The sequence below is a fragment of the Grampus griseus genome (assembly GCF_964374135.1).
Source record: "Grampus griseus genome assembly, chromosome: 2".
NCBI classification, from domain to species: Eukaryota; Metazoa; Chordata; class Mammalia; order Artiodactyla; family Delphinidae; genus Grampus; species Grampus griseus.
This window is the reverse complement of record NC_139018.1, coordinates 156,872,931-156,888,551: the sequence shown is the minus strand read 5'-3', so window position 1 is coordinate 156,888,551 and position 15,621 is coordinate 156,872,931. Positions and strand designations below refer to the sequence as shown.

Genomic DNA, 15,621 nt, shown 5'->3' with positions numbered 1-15,621 from the left:
TGCCCCAGGTCCTAGCAAGCCAGCATTTGAACTTGGACAGTTTGACTTGTGCTGTGCTGACCACCTGCTTTCCTTACCAGCTCATGTGGTCTGTTGACTTCCTCACCTCACAGGTTATTATGACCATGGGATTAGGACAGGGAGATTTCTTGTTCAGCATTTTAATTTCAAAAGTTAATCCGTTTTATTTTGCCTGAGCAATATAAAAAATGGTGAAAGAAAAGAGTTAATGCGTTTTAGCTTAGTTTTTGAATAGGAAGCATCTTTCAAGTGTTAAGAAATGATTAATTTTTTCCAAGGGCCAATTTAAGAGCATTTCTATTGCAAATTTAAATTTGAATTATAGAATTATGTCAAAAGAGGTTAATGCATTTGAAAAAAAAGTTAATGCCTTTCTGTATTTTCCTCAACTATTTCCACTTCAGAAATTCTAAAAGTTTTCAAATGTCTCTATGTAAGTAATAATGCACTGTTTGGATTTTTAAAATCAATTTCTGTGTATACTAGAAGTGTTATAACAAATTTAAATCATTTGTTTTCTCTTAGGAATTATTTCTCATTCACTTTATTTCTCTTGGCACAACGAGAAGCAGCTGGGTTTAGTGTAGTCTTTTAAAAAAAAACTTTTATGGAACAGAGTGGGAGTGAATTGTGTTGGAAGGATACTCAGATGGAATGCTGCCCCTGTGTGGTTGGGGTTTTTTTGGTTTTGGTTATGGTTATAGTTTTGGTTTTTTTGTGCCTCTTTGAAAATTCACTGGAGTTCTGCCCAATCTTCCGTTTGAAAGGAATTTTGGCTGAGAGAAAAGGATGCTGGGGGTACTGACAGGAGAGGATGGAGAGATGTAGTACTTGAAAGCCACCAGCAAGGGGAGTCAGAATGTCTATCTCCTCTGCTTAATAAATAAAGCACGTGTCCTTGGGCAAGCCACTTAACTTTTCTGAGCCTTAGTTTTTTCACATATAAAAATGAGGACCATAAAGCTTATCCATTCTTCTTCAGAATTAGGTAGAGCAAACAAAATGCTGTGAGAGCACTTTCTAAACTGAGGTGCTTTATACAGTGAGGTGCTTTATAAAATGTAGTGTCATTGCTTTCAAATGGTAACAATGTTAAATTTGAATTGTCAGTTTTCATTGCAGAGTTAGATGGGTATTAAAGAACTACTATGAGAAAATCAGTCTCAAGTTAGGGAGGAGAAAAATAACAAAAGGTTCAGGAAACTCCTTCCTTGTGGAATTCAAGGAAGAGTTTCAACAAAGGATCTTTGTATTACTAGATCAGTGGAAAATGTGAAATGGGTTTTCAGCTACTGGTATGTAGTACATGTTGCCAGCTGACTTCGCCCTACCATTCTAGGCAGACTGCATAAAAGGCTGAAACCAGAGAATAATAAACAATTATACAGAAATATTAACATCTTTTTAAGGCATGTAAAAGTAGTAATGTTTTTCAAAATGTTTTAATCTTCTACAAATGTTAATTTCAGGAGGGTTCTGATAATGATGACGATGAAGGGGAGGAAGAAGAGGAAGAGAATACAGATTACCTCACGGATTCAAATAAGGAGAATGAAACTGATGAAGAAAATACTGTACGTATGGCTGAAAATTCACTTTTTGAAATTGTGCATTATTTTCATAGTATTTCAATTTTAGCCACTGAAGTTTTAGTTTTTTGTGATAATTGAAATAATGTTTCTTTGGAAATTCATTTTTAAGTTGTTTTCCTATCTAAATACTTTATTAACAAGTTCTTTGAATATATAATAATGTTATATTGCTCACTCATTCCTTGAGTTATGTTGAAAAAGTTATCAATACAAAAGGTTCTGCCATACAAAACATTACAGTTAGAATTTCTGGTCTGAATTCTTCTATTCTGTTTTTATAAGGAGGTAATGATTAAAGGAGGTGGACTCAAACATGTACCTTGTGTAGAAGATGAGGACTTCATTCAAGCTCTGGATAAAATGATGCTAGAAAATCTTCAGGTATTAACTGTTGCTCTTATCCAAAGTATTCAATACAAAATACTGCAGCACATTTGATTGTGTTTCCTACCTAAACATGTACTTCTGCAGCAGCTCTTTCTAAGTTAGACAGTTTGAAGCTGCCAATACTTCTGGCATCCCACATCCTGATTTGTCACATTTCTTTGAAAATAGATGGAAAAAATGTAATAATACTTGGAACAGAGTGACTTCATTGTATCACCCTCCGCCTTTTCTCTCTGAAGTCATATCTCTATTTCTAAAACACTTCACTTGCAGTTTGTTTAGGAGTCAAACTGCAGAAGATAAATATTTGGGGAAATTTAATTTAGTAAATTCTTAACTTTGATTTATAATTTGAATAACTTGTATATAAATATCTAGAGGAAATTGGTCATTTGATATTTAAAGAAATGTTCATTATTTAATGTATTCATGATACTAAGATACTAGATTTTATAAAAAGCTCCATCTTCCCAGTGATTTAGGTAATTATGTTTTTCTGTAGTTAGAGGGAAAATCCCATGGACTGTTTACTTCAGCCCTATATATAGCTATTGTTTTAACCTTTGGTGACTTAAGAAGAGGGCTTTTGTTGGAATGGTAGGTGAAAGCCCCATGGAGTGTGGGCTCAGTGGGAAACGGAAAAGGAGGAAGTGAAAATACTGGATACAGGTAGAGCTGACTTGAGACGTTTTCTAGAAAGGGAAAAGAAATGGGGATGTAGCTAGAGAAGGTCAGTTAAAAGAGGAGGGTTATTTTTAAGATAGAGGATGTTATGGAGTAGATGCCGATGGAATAATCCTTTAGAGAAGAAATACTGGATTTTACTTTCATTGATGATAGTAAGGTCAGAAGCTATGATAATGTATAAATTAGCAGTACAGGCCAATTTGCTTCTTCCTACATATATTAAGATTTCTTCATACATCTAGAAAACTCTTACTTTATGAAACAAACCTCATATTCATGTCATTTAGGAGCACATATCATCAAATAAAACATAATCATTATAATCCCTTTGACGAGGTAGTAAACAGTTTACTCCTTAAAGAAGTTTTTCCTATCTTACATGAGCCAGTAGCGATTTACTCATTCATTCGTCTAGCAAGTATTTATTGGGCCTACTGTGTGACTACCACTGTTCAGGCTTAGTATAAAGTAGTAAATAAAAACAGACCTGGTTCCTGCTCTCAGGGAATGTACTTTTATGGGGGAGGTAGATACTTAACCACAAATATGTAATTTCAAATTATAAGTGCTAAGGAACTAAAAGGACGCTTTGGTAGAGAGTAAAGGAAGGGCCTTCTTTAGATAAGATGATCAGAGAAGGCGTCTCTGAGAGCATGACTTTTAGACAAGACAGGTACAGAGGAGTCATCTGGGTGAAAAATTAGGGTAACGTGAAAACAGTGTGTCAGAGGTCCTGAAGCAGAAAAGAACTTGTGTTTGAAAAACTTGAAAAAGGCCAGTATTAATAGAACACGGTCTGTGGGTGGATCACAGCATGAGAACAGGTAATTGGGAGTGGCCTGGTCCTTTAAGGAGCTGGTTCAGACTGGGATAGGACTGAAAGCAGGGAGACTAACCAGGGGAGTGGTTAGAAGGCTGTGGTGGTAACCCAGGTGAGAGATGATGGCCATCTGTCTAGGGGAGTGGCAGGGCACACGGACAGAAGTCTGGATTTGAAAACTGTTTAGGAGGTAGAATGAACTGGATTTATTTGGTGCTTGATTAGATAAGCGGTGTGTGGGGCCCAAGGAGTCAAAGACGACACTCAACTCTTTTAGCTTTGAGGCCACTGGCTGGTCTCTGACAGGAAACGGGAGAGTGAGCCCAAGTTCCACTTGTTAAGTTTGAGGAGCCTGTGAGGTGTCGGTGGGAATGTCTGGAAATCAGAAGAGAAACACAAATGGAGCGGTTGTTAGAGCATATTTAAAGCCATGGCAATAACTGACTCACCCAGATGTAGAGTGTGGAGACAGAAGAGGAGCAGGTTCAGGTTCAGCTCCCTCCTCCTCCCTGAGGAGCCCAACATTTAGAAATAAGGTAGAAAAGCTGAGGAAGTCAGAGGAATGGGAGCTTTTGATGTGGTCCAGTGATCGTTGCTTATTGAGCACTCTTGAAGAAGTGATCTGGAAGGATGTGAGGATGTGATCAGAGAGGAGGAAACTTTGAATTCACATTTTTGCATTTGTGTTTATGTACTGGAGAAAACTTCATCCTCTGTTAGGCACTGATTTTAAATCATTATCAAATACCCCAAACAAACAGTTGTACAGATGTCTTTCTTTTGCTAAAAATCATAGGAAGATGCAGTATCGTGAAGACATTGACTCTTCATGAATCAGATCCTTAAATTTCATGCAGTCCTAATTCTGTCCCATGGGGGGCATTTGGGGATGGGGTGGGGGTTGGGGGAGAGAAGAACAGGGACATGAATGCAGCGTGAACGTAACAAAATTATTCCTAAAAGCATCTGTAAGAACAAAGAGAAAAGCTAGGAGACTTGTAGAAAATGAAGGGTGAGTTGAGATACAAGATATACATACAGTTATAGGTTGTTGCAGGAATAGATAGATTAATCAAACAGAGGAGAGTCCAGAATAGACCTCAGAACATGGCAGTTTAATCATGATGAAGTTAACATTTCACATCAGTTGAGGGAAAATGGTGTATTCAACAAATGGTCAATAAAAATAAAGCTGGATTTCTGTTTTATTTCCACACCAGAATTAATTGCAAATCTCTCAAAAAATCTTAATCATTGTGAAGACTGTTGAACACTGCATTAAGACTTTACATTTATTCTTCATACAGTGCTGTTGATGCTGTTCATATTCCCATGTTTCACTTAAAGAAATAGGCTTGGAAAGCCAAAATCTTGCTTAAGGTGAAAGGGTAGTGAGTGGTGTAGTCTCTTATCAACCATTTGTTGCATTACTTTCCAGCACAGAATGCCATAAAAACCTTTAAGAAATAACAAACCGAGGCGGGGGTGGGGCGGGGGAGTCTATAGCCGACACAACACAAGTCAGTATCTCTACTATACCAAAGAGATCGTACAAACTAATGAGAAAAGATGAATGACTCATTTTGTTGTTGTTGAAAAGAATATGCAAAATCGTGCTAAAGCTCACTGACAATCAAAAGATAAGCAAACTAAGAAGGGCCTTTTTATCAGATCATCAGATATTAAGATTTAAAAAGTGACTGTATCTATTGTGTTAAGTGTGGGCAAACATCTATATGTGGTAAGGGTAAATGAGTCCATTGTTTTTTAGAGAAAATTTGGTAAACCTGTCAGATGGGCATGCCATTTGATCTAAAAATGTACCCTTAATAATAGTCTCTCAAGTGCATGAAGTTAAATATAATGTCACAAAGATGTGACATTGTAATAGAAAAAAAAGTCTAAGCTGTCTATCAATAGAGGACCAATAAAATAAATAAGACACACCCCTATAATTAGCTCTGTATATATTCAACTAGATGCCCAAGATATTGAATCAAAAAGAAGAAAAACATGTATGTTTAGTATAGAATAATATGCATCATGGTTGCTCCTGTTTATATGTGTATATAGTATATGTTTATATATGTATATATATGCAAGAAAAAAATCTGGAAGGACATGACCCATTGTTAATAGGAGTCGGGCTGAGGGAGGTAACTGGAGGGATTGGTATGGACGCACTTGGTAATATATATATATATTTTTTAATTAATTAATTTATTTTTCGCTGCGTTGGGTCTTTGCTGTGCACAGGCTTTCTTTAGTTGCAGTGAGTGGGGGCTACTCTTCGTTGCGGTGCGTGGGCTTCTCATTGCAGTGGCTTCTCTTGTTGTGGAGCACGGGCTGTAGGCGCGCGGGCTTCAGTAGTTTCGGCACGCAGGCTCAGTAGCTGTGGCTTGCGGGCTCTAGAGCGCAGGCTCTGTAGTTGTGGTGCACAGGCTTATTTGCTCTGCGGCATGTGCGATCTTCCCAGACCAGGGCTCGAACCCATTTTCCCCTGCCTGGCAGGTGGATTCTTAACCACTGCGCCACCAGGGAAGCCCGGTAATATATTTTTGTATTGAAATAGTTTATGAAAAGAGCATGTTAATTTTGTAATCAGGAAAGAAAGATAATTTACAAATCAAGATTCATCTAACATGATTCTTTCAAATTTTAAGTATTGATAAAAAGTCTTGATAAATCTTATGAACCTGGGAGAACTTTAAGCAAATTGTAAGAAATTGGAACTTAGAAATCAAAACAATAAAACCAGGCTTCCCTGGTGGCGCAGTGGTTGAGAGTCCGCCTGCCGATGCAGGGGACACGGGTTCGTGCCCCGGTCCGGGAAGATCCCACATGCCACAGAGCGGCTGGGCCCATGAGCCGTGGCCGCCGAGCCTGCGCATCCGGAGCCTGTGCTCCGCAACGGGAGAGGCCACAGCAGTGAGAGGCCCGCGTACCGCAAAAAAACAGAACAAAACAAAACAATAAAACCTTACACCTTTATTACCATTTTGCTTGATTTGCAAGTCTCTTGCATATATGGCACCTATATCAAGAGACTATTTACATAGCAGTTAAGCAGTTTTAACACCTTTATGGCCTTTCGGCATTACCTTCTTAGCTTTGAAGAGTCATGTTCCGCTCTTTTCTCATTCGTGCTCCATTCATCAGACTTAGAAAATTATTTGCAGTTCCCTAAATGCACCTGCTGTTTCACATCCTTGCTTTTGCACCTGTTCTTCCCCTGCCTAAATTCCCTCCATATCCCCCAAACTGCTCTTTTACCATCTGCTTGGAAGAAGTCATGTGAAGTCTTAATGTTCTCAAATGTCCCATTTTCGTTCGACCTTTTGTGAAATCTCAGCACCCACCCACTCTCAGCTAGGCCTGTGTGGTCACTCCATCCCCAACACACGTTATATACAACCCAGATGAATCGTAATTAATTTATTTCTCTCTCTTACTTAACAAGTTTATGAGCTCTTTGAGGGTAGAGACTATCTTTTTAATATTCGTATCTCCAAGCCTAACATGTAAGGCATTGGTAAAGGTTTGTTTAAATAATTGGTTGATAAATCCAGTGTGAATGCTAAAAGTAATTGATATTAATAAGCAAGAAGTTAATCTGAACATTAATTGATTCCATTCACTCTTAAATATTAATTGGGCACCTGCTGTGTGTAAAGCACCACCACAGAATGTCAGGGAACGGGTTCAGTGATGAACCCCATCAGTCAGGTGGGACGTCTCATGGATAAGCAGGCAGTTATGGCCTATGATAACTACAGAGGAACATGTGTGCCATGAGTGTGAATGAGAGGACAAGTGCACTCAAGGAACAGGGAAACAGTAGAACCTACAGCATTGTTTGAGCTTGGGAGAGGCTAGAGCCATCAATAGGAGCCAAATCATATGGTTCTTCCAGGGCGTGTGTAAGGGTTTGGAGGTGGGGGATGGCTCTGTGGTTTCAGAAAGACGACTTGGCCCTAGTGTTTGCTCTAAGAAATATAGCACTGAAGGAATTGTTTGCAATGTATTGGGTTATTTACATTTTTTCATTTCTGTCTTTAAGCAACGAAGTGGCGAATCTGTTAAAGTGCACCAACTTGATGTTGCCATTCCCTTGCATCTCAAAAGCCAGCTGAGGAAAGGGCCCCCACTCGGTGGTGGGGAGGGAGAGACAGAGTCTGCAGATACGATGCCATTTGTCATGTTAACCAGAAAAGGCAATAAACAGCAGGTAAGAATCTGTCCACCCTGTATTCACAGTTGGTTGTTAGTTATCAAGTGTAAGCAGTAACTTTGTTTTATAGGTTCTAAATTATCTTTTGCTTACAAGGGGAAAGACTGGAAACATTTAAAGTATTCAGTGATAGGAACTTCCCTGGTGGTCCAGAGGTAAAGAATCTGCCTTGCAGTGCAGGGGACGCGTGTTCGATCCCTGGTCGGGGAACTAAGATCCCACATGCTGCGGAGCAACTAAGCCCGAGCGCCTCAACTAGAGAGCCTGCGTGCTGCAAACTACAGAGCCCATGTGCTCTGGAGCCCGCACGCCACAACTACAGAGCCCACGAGCCCTGGAGCCTGTGCGCCACAACTAGAGAAGAGAAAAAATCCGTATGCCACGACTAGAGAGAAGCCTGTGTGCCACAACGAAAGATCCTGCGTGCCGCAACGAAGATCCTGCGTGCCTCAACGAAAGATCCTGCATGCCGCAACGAAGATCCTGCGTGCCGCAACGAAGACCCGACGCAGCCAGATAAATAAAATAAAATTTAAATCATATGTATTTGTTAGAAGATATAAATACCTTGACTTTCAGTAGAAGGGTTTCATGTGTAAGCTCAGGGTGGGAAAGGAAAGGAGGGTGAGGGCAGATAATCTCAAGAAAATGCTCACTTGCCAAGATTTCTCTTGGGAAAAAAACAAAAATCATTGTTTTCTGACCCCTAATCCTTCTCCTCCATTCTCCTTAAATTACCTCTTCCTTCTTTCCCTTATCGCACAGATGGCCCTCAAAATCATTTCCCCAACTACTAAGCTATCACTTTGATTCATACATTCACTCATCAAATATTGTCTACTATGTGCCAAATACCATCCTAAGTGTGAGGCTACAGTGATGAACAAGATGCAGCCCCTGGCCTCGTGAATGCACAACCCAGATGAGGGAGAGAGACAGCATAATATACTTGCAGATAGTGAAAAGTGCCCTGAAGAAAATAGAGCCTGGCTCTCAGACACAACTCTAGGATACATCATATATTACCAGTTCTGTAAAAAAAAATTCCACACTTTAATATTTCTGAAGGCAAGCCACCTCTTAGAGTTGGTGCACTCTTGGGATAATTGACAGCATTTTTTTCTGTTTTAGTGGTATGTAAAATAATGGTACATCTTATAATTAATGGAAGTGTCTATGAAATACAGTGGCTACCACAGCTTATCACAGACAAGTTCAGCACCTGGCTCCCCCATTCATTTAAATAGTAATTTAACAGATACTTATTGTTGACTTGCCACATACCAGGTACTGTTCCATGTGCAGAAATGCAGGAGTCAACCAAGTCCCTCCTCTCTTGGGAGCTTTCATTCCAGTATTGAGAGGCAGCAATAAAGAAGTAATGTCAGGTTGGAGACAGTGCTGTGTTGGAAGATAAAGCAGGATAAGAGGATAGAAGAGACCAGGTGGGGAGGAGGCTACGAGAGGGAGACAGCTGCTGCGGGGGTGACCGGAGAAGACCTGGAATGAGGTGTTCTCTGTGAGGGCAGGGATGTTCTGTTTCCTCCCTCCTAGCACAGCCTCCAGGAGATGATGCCTACCTTAATTTTTTATCTCTGCTTTGGTCAGGTAATTTCTTGTTACTCAAAAGATCAAAGTTGTACAGTATACCATTATTTTGCTATACTGCAAATAAATCTTGAGTTATGAAAACTGAATACCAGTTAGGATCACAGAATGGAGGGCTGGGAACAGGGTTTCCATCATGAGTCATGTTTAAATAGTTAACTTTGACTTCGATTCCGAGCACTGCCTGTATCTTTTTCAGACACTGTCTTCCTAATTCCTTTCTAGTCAATAGGACTTTCCTCCGTCGCAGGTTCTAGGGTTATCAAGTTTTTAGGAAATTTCCCCCGCTTTCTCACCCTCAGGCCAGAGATGAGCCCTCACATTTCCCCTTTCCCTCATCCTCCACCCAGTCCCTAGAAAAATAAGGGTTTGTTTTTGATCAAGACCCTAAACTTGGTGTTGGAGTGAGATCTTTGTAAAATTGCTCTTCTCAGCACTTGGAACTGCTAGTTCACCATGGTTACCAGGATTTTCAAAGCCCAGAGTTTTTGCTTTTTTCTTTTCTAGGAATGACTTAGTACTCTGAGTAGACTTTTCTATTTCAGTCATCACATTTTAGGTCTGATTCATTTTCTTTTTCTTTAAAACCTCTCAGCTTCCCCTTTCCACTCCCTCGCTCTCCCCTCATCACCAGATTTCTTGGCACAAAAAGGAAGTTGTGTTTTTTTTTTTAATTGTGAAGGGCAGTACGTGGCAACATCAGTTCGGTAGGCCTTGGTTCCTATTCCCGTACAGCTCCTGGACATTTGTACTACATTGGCACACTTCTTGAGCCTTGATTTTTCTTATTTAAAAGGAGCCTTAGGAATATCTTTCTGTGAAGATCAAATTACACAACAGTAAATAATCAGTTTTCTTCATTCGTCCCTCCCTTTTCTGAGGCACACATGAAAATTCAGTATACCTGTGAATTTGCACACCCCATTTGATCTTTTCAGAACGTGTAGGCATAAAATTAAAACCTACCTTCAGAAACTTTGGAGCTTTGAAAGGTAAATTCATTTCAGCTGTCCGGAATTCTAAATTGTATGGGTCAACATAGGACCATATGTCTGTGTTTTAGAAGAAATATTTTTGGTTCAAAGTGGATAGATTATATAGTGTGTAACCTATATAGCTTCAGAATGAGGAGTGAAGTCCTTATTTCTTAAAATGTGAAATTTTGTTTAAGGAAACATTTTTATTGAACTTTATTTTTAAAATGTTAGCAAATATGAAATGAGAGCTCAGAGTACTTGGTTATTAAGTAAATTTTCAACTCATAAACATTATTTGGAATTTTGGAAAATGTTCAATTTTAGGAACATTATTTGAAGAAACATCACTGTTATTTTGTGGTCTGAAAAAGAAAGTATATTTTGTTCTGATTTTTCTTTCTTTATTTGGCTTTTGGGTGTTGGCCCTTCTGGTGCAATGGTTTTTTTAGAAATGTGAAATGTGTAGCTTTATAGGAACCTGTAGTTTTTAAGTGAAAGATCTCTTTGTGCACCAGATTTGTGCCCAGAAATAACTTTCTTCTGTAGTCAGTAGGAAAAGAAAAATTTGCACCAATGAAGTAAGTAGTTGAAAAGAAAGGATAATACTGTTGATAGTTTCTTTCTAAATCTAAATGTCTATGAATTAGAATAATGAAATAAAATGTTTTGATCATTAAAGCAAAAGTTTTAATGTAATAGAGCCATTATGTAATGTTTTAAAGAACTTTTTGATTGTTTTAAACAAATGCACAATATATTTATTATAGTTTAGTCCTTGTTAACAGTCCTGAAACAGGGACATCCTGCTAAAAACAAACCATTCCGTAGATAAGAACTCTCCCCCATAATAGAGAAATAGATCTTATTGGTCAGTTGATTAACTTTTTCTCTTTTCCGGTGTCACAGCTATCTTTGGAATATGAAGGTCTGTTAAGCCTGAACGCGGACTAGACTGTATAGTTCAGGAGGGCAGAACTGATTCCAGAGGGTAGAAATGAAAAGGGTGCAGATTACAGCTTCCTGTATAAAACCCTTTCTGATAGTTAGCCAGATAATAGGGTCTGTACAGTGGAAAATGATCCCCTGTTGCTTAGATGTGTGCTCCCAAACAGGGTGCAGAAAAGGTTGAACTTGATGGAGGTTGAACTTGATGGCCTTCCACTTCCCATCCAGCCCTAATGGGTTTGTCTCTAGTAGAGTAACACTGTTGTCTGTTTACGTTCTTAGATGATGCTGTCTTTATTGACTTATTAAGGAAGGAAAGATTATTATTTTTCTAAACTCATTTAATTCTACTTACTAATTTATTTGAAATCTTTTTTTTCTTTGATTTTCTCAAGCCATTTGTGATTTCTTTATTATTTTTTTTTCTCAGTTTAAGATCCTTAATGTACCCATGTCTTCCCAACTTGCTGCAAATCATTGGAACCAGCAACAGGCAGAACAGGAAGAGAGGATGAGAATGAAAAAGCTCACACTAGATATCAATGAACGGCAAGAACAAGAAGATTATCAAGGTATCAAATCTTTTTCAGGATGGAAGTGGAAATTTGGGCTTTTAAAGTACAGAACATCAAAGCTTTTATTCTGCACCTTTTCATGTCATGTTTGTATATATTTAGCCTGAGAAGTTGATTGTTTTTTATATTCCATTCTGTCTTCATTTTTCTCTCACTTATTTTGTAAAGTAACACTAATGTAATTTTCGTCATATTTTGCTTCCCCCATAATTCAGTTAGGTTCTATACTGTTAGAGCTATGTTTGCAAGTGATGTAGTACCAAGTTTTAATTGCCTCATGCTGCCAGTCAACTGTGAGCAAATTATTATTCAACAAATGTCATTTCTTTTGTCTACTTGAGAATCCTGGTCTCAAGGACCCTCTATTCCTTCAGATTTGCGGGCATCAAGTTAGGATTCCAGTTTTATAGAGACATACCCAGCACACTTGGATTAACTGGAACTTTACATATAGAGTCCACTGACACTTCATAAGTCAGCCTTTTGTCATTCCCCTGGCATCCAGATTTTAGAGCCATAACATGGCTGTCTGTATAGTGCTATACTCACCGACTGCTTTTTGTGCAAGAGATTGTTGTATAAATAAATAGTTGGTTTTCTATCTTTTTTTGTTATCAATTAATTTTTTTTTTTTGGCCACGCTTCGTGGCATGTGGGGTCTTAGTTCCCCGACCAGGGATCAAACCCGTGCCTCCTACAGTGGAAGCGTGGAGTCTTAACCACTGCACCGCCAGGGAAGTCCCAGGTTTCTATCTTTAAATTCCCACTTCTAGAATCTTCTCTTCCAGTTCAGTTGATACCCAATGTTCTTAATAATAAATAATGGTAGATAACACTCAGTGTAAGTGCTTACTGTGGCCGGACACTTATGTACTTTATCAAATCACTTCATCCTCACAACAGTTCTATGAGATAAGTGCTTATTATTATTCCCATTTTACATTTAGGGAAACTGAACCAAAAGTCGCATAGCTAGTATGTGGCAGAGCTGGGATTTGAGCTAATATTATCTGGCTCCAAACACCGTGCTGATAGCTGTTGTACTAAACTGCTTCTTACGCTGTTTCACTGCCTCAGGACACTTAACGTCGTGGCCACATTGACTGTAAGGGGAGCTTTGGATGTTAAATGATACTCAAGAGCATGTCTCCTCTCTTGATTGCTCTTCTTGTACTTATTAATCATTTTAGTCCATATAATGGTTATTTTTCTTTAGTCAGCTACCTGACAGGACTAATAAACTTGATCTCCGTAGGGTTTTATTTGCTTCTTGGGAGTACATTTACCAACGTTAAATGCCTTTTCTGTTTTGCTCCTAATTCCAGAAATGCTGCAGTCTCTTGCCCAGCGGCCGGCTCCAGCAAACACCAATCGGGAGCGGCGGCCTCGTTACCAACATCCAAAGGGAGCGCCTAATGCAGATCTAATCTTTAAGACTGGTGGGAGGTAGGACGGTCTCTCTTATTTCTGCCTTAGCTATTTTTCATGGTGTCCATGTGAGCAAATTAGATAGTTCTGGATTATACCTAATGATCAAGGCCCAATGACTAGCAAAATAGAAAAGTGTTTGAGTTGTAGATATTTGAGTAAAGAAAACCTATTTATAAAATTGTTTGTTTGTTTTTTAATCTTAATTTCAGCCACACCAATCTTGGCTTTCACTTTTTCTGAGTGGGCTTCTTCGGATTTTTTAGTTTCCTCTTTTGAGGACTAGTTACAGATTAGTTTGAGAGAAGTCACAGGCTTTTTGTTAGAATCTCTCAAGCCAGTGTTATGTAATCATAGTGTTTACAAAAACTCAAAACCTGTTACTAGACTTTCAGTCATGCAGATTGAGTTTGTTTTGAGGTATTTTGTTTGTTTGTTTTTAAATTATAAAATATCCTGCTGGGATCTATGCCAGTTCTTCTTAAACTTGAGTTGCTTAATGTGAAATAATTAAAACTCTGGAAGGTATTTCATATAGAAGATATTGCCTAAGACCTCACTCATCTTGTTTTTAAAGTTGTTGAAAGTTTTGCTGGGATCTGATCTAAAGACCCGTACCTATCAACTTTGTTTTCTGTCTTGTGTTTGGGTTATTATCAAAAGTGACATAGGCTTTGTGCTCTTACTGGTCTTCCTTGGGGTATTTAGACTGAGGCTCTACAGCAGCCCTCAAATGTTGTCATCTTGTTGTTGGAGACAGGCGAGCAGGTGTAGAAAAGAGTGCTGGGGTAGAGAAATGGTCCACTGAGGAGAGTAGTAGCATTGGAGAAAGCACAGATGTTCCAGCCTGTGTCTTCACTCACTAAGTATATTCGTGTTCCTGGTAACATTTTTCTTTGAACTATATGTTCAGACAACTCTAATCAAATTGCAATTTAGGAAATTGGTTTGTCATTGACAGTTTAGGGATCTGTTTTTTAACAGCTATTGAGTGTAATTTTTTTTTTTTAGAAATGTACGTTACAAATGATGTACAATAGGCATAAGATATTAGGTTATTTTAAATTACCCAACCTTCATTAAAGTCCTTTAATAATACCTCTTATTGTGCTAAGACGTGGAACCGGCTAAGTTAAGAAAGAGGCCATGGAAATTTTAGTTTTCTCCTTTTACATTTTCTTAGAGTAGCTTTAAATATATACCATTGTGTTCTTGGTAATGTCTGCTTCCTCTTTCTTACCTTGACATTTTTCATCAACTTCACCGGCCATATTGCAGCCTAACATCTCTGAACAGCATTGTTTCTATTAATCCCTAATCCTTTCTCAGTTTAGGTATTGTAACAGTAGCATCGTTTCCTAATTTTTCAATGTTTGGGTGACTTTACAGAATCAATAAATGTGACATTTGCTACATAATTACTATTTGCAGTAGGATTTGCTCCCCTCAGCTTACATTTCATCCAGCACCTTCCATGGGTTCAGTCCTGCACTATGGAAAATTCAGAAGTAGAAGACAGAGCCTTTACTCTAAGGGTTATAGTCCAGTTGAGAAACCAGGTCCAGGTACTTGACAGCTAATTCTTCCCTAGTCATGTATTTATTTAAAAAATCATTGATGGAGAGTCTAAGCACCAAGCATTTCTCAAGGAGTGTGGAATAAAATATGGGAAAGCAGGTGTATCAGCTTAAACATGCTGCTGTAGTTGTGTATATGAACACAGAGATGTGCCTTTCTTAGTTTGCTACCAGTTACTCAGTCGTTTTTCAAAGTTCTTTGTTACCTTTCTGATTTCCTTCCCTCCCTCCAGCCCTGCAGGCAGCCAGACTTGGAACTGGCCATGCTGGCTCTCTCTCACCTCGCACTCACTGTGCATCTGCCTCCCTACCCCTTCCCTGACACCTTGGCCTTGGCCCGGCCGCCTCAGTGCTCCGTTCAGCCATCTGGGTGGCTGTCTTGGAGCGCTCTGCACATGGGCCCCCCTCTTCTGTCAGCATACTCTCTTCCCGTGACCTCTGCGGCTCTGCTGCCCTTTCTGGTCTTCTTCACTGTCTGCCTCCTCTGCTTGTCTCCTGACTCCGGGGTGGCCTTGCCTCCTCCTGGAAACACCCGTGCCCCTCAGGCTGGTCCTTGGCCCCTCCTCACTTACGCCGAGCGCTCTCGCAGGTGTCCCCTCCCGTGGCTCCATTACCAGCCAGGTCTCCAGCCCAAGCCTCCACTCTGGTTTCTGACCGTGCACCTGCTGTCTTCTGAACAACCACCTAGACGTCTCCTGGGAACTTCAACTTCAGCGTATCCCCGCCCCATCCTCTCCCCTCCTCTGTTCTCTAGCCCAGTGAACGGAAGCTCT

The 15,621-nt window shown here is 39.4% G+C and overlaps 1 protein-coding gene across 3 annotated transcripts in view; it reads left to right on the top strand.

Annotated features, from left to right (window-relative positions):
* Positions 1 to 15,621, top strand: part of UPF2 (UPF2 regulator of nonsense mediated mRNA decay) — a gene marked incomplete at its 3' end in the record, with an annotated part of 212,002 nt that overhangs the window by 78,807 nt on the left and 117,574 nt on the right. For 2 of the 3 annotated variants that reach the window (XM_082647666.1, XM_082647667.1), the window contains exons 17-21: positions 1,491 to 1,595; positions 1,896 to 1,994; positions 7,568 to 7,735; positions 11,699 to 11,840; positions 13,169 to 13,289. In XM_082647666.1, the coding sequence (XP_082503792.1) occupies positions 1,491 to 1,595; positions 1,896 to 1,994; positions 7,568 to 7,735; positions 11,699 to 11,840; positions 13,169 to 13,289 (635 nt within the window). Of the gene's footprint in view, positions 1 to 1,490; positions 1,596 to 1,895; positions 1,995 to 7,567; positions 7,736 to 11,698; positions 11,841 to 13,168; positions 13,294 to 15,621 lie in introns of those variants that run through there. The other variant, XM_082647668.1, reaches the window with a different exon arrangement.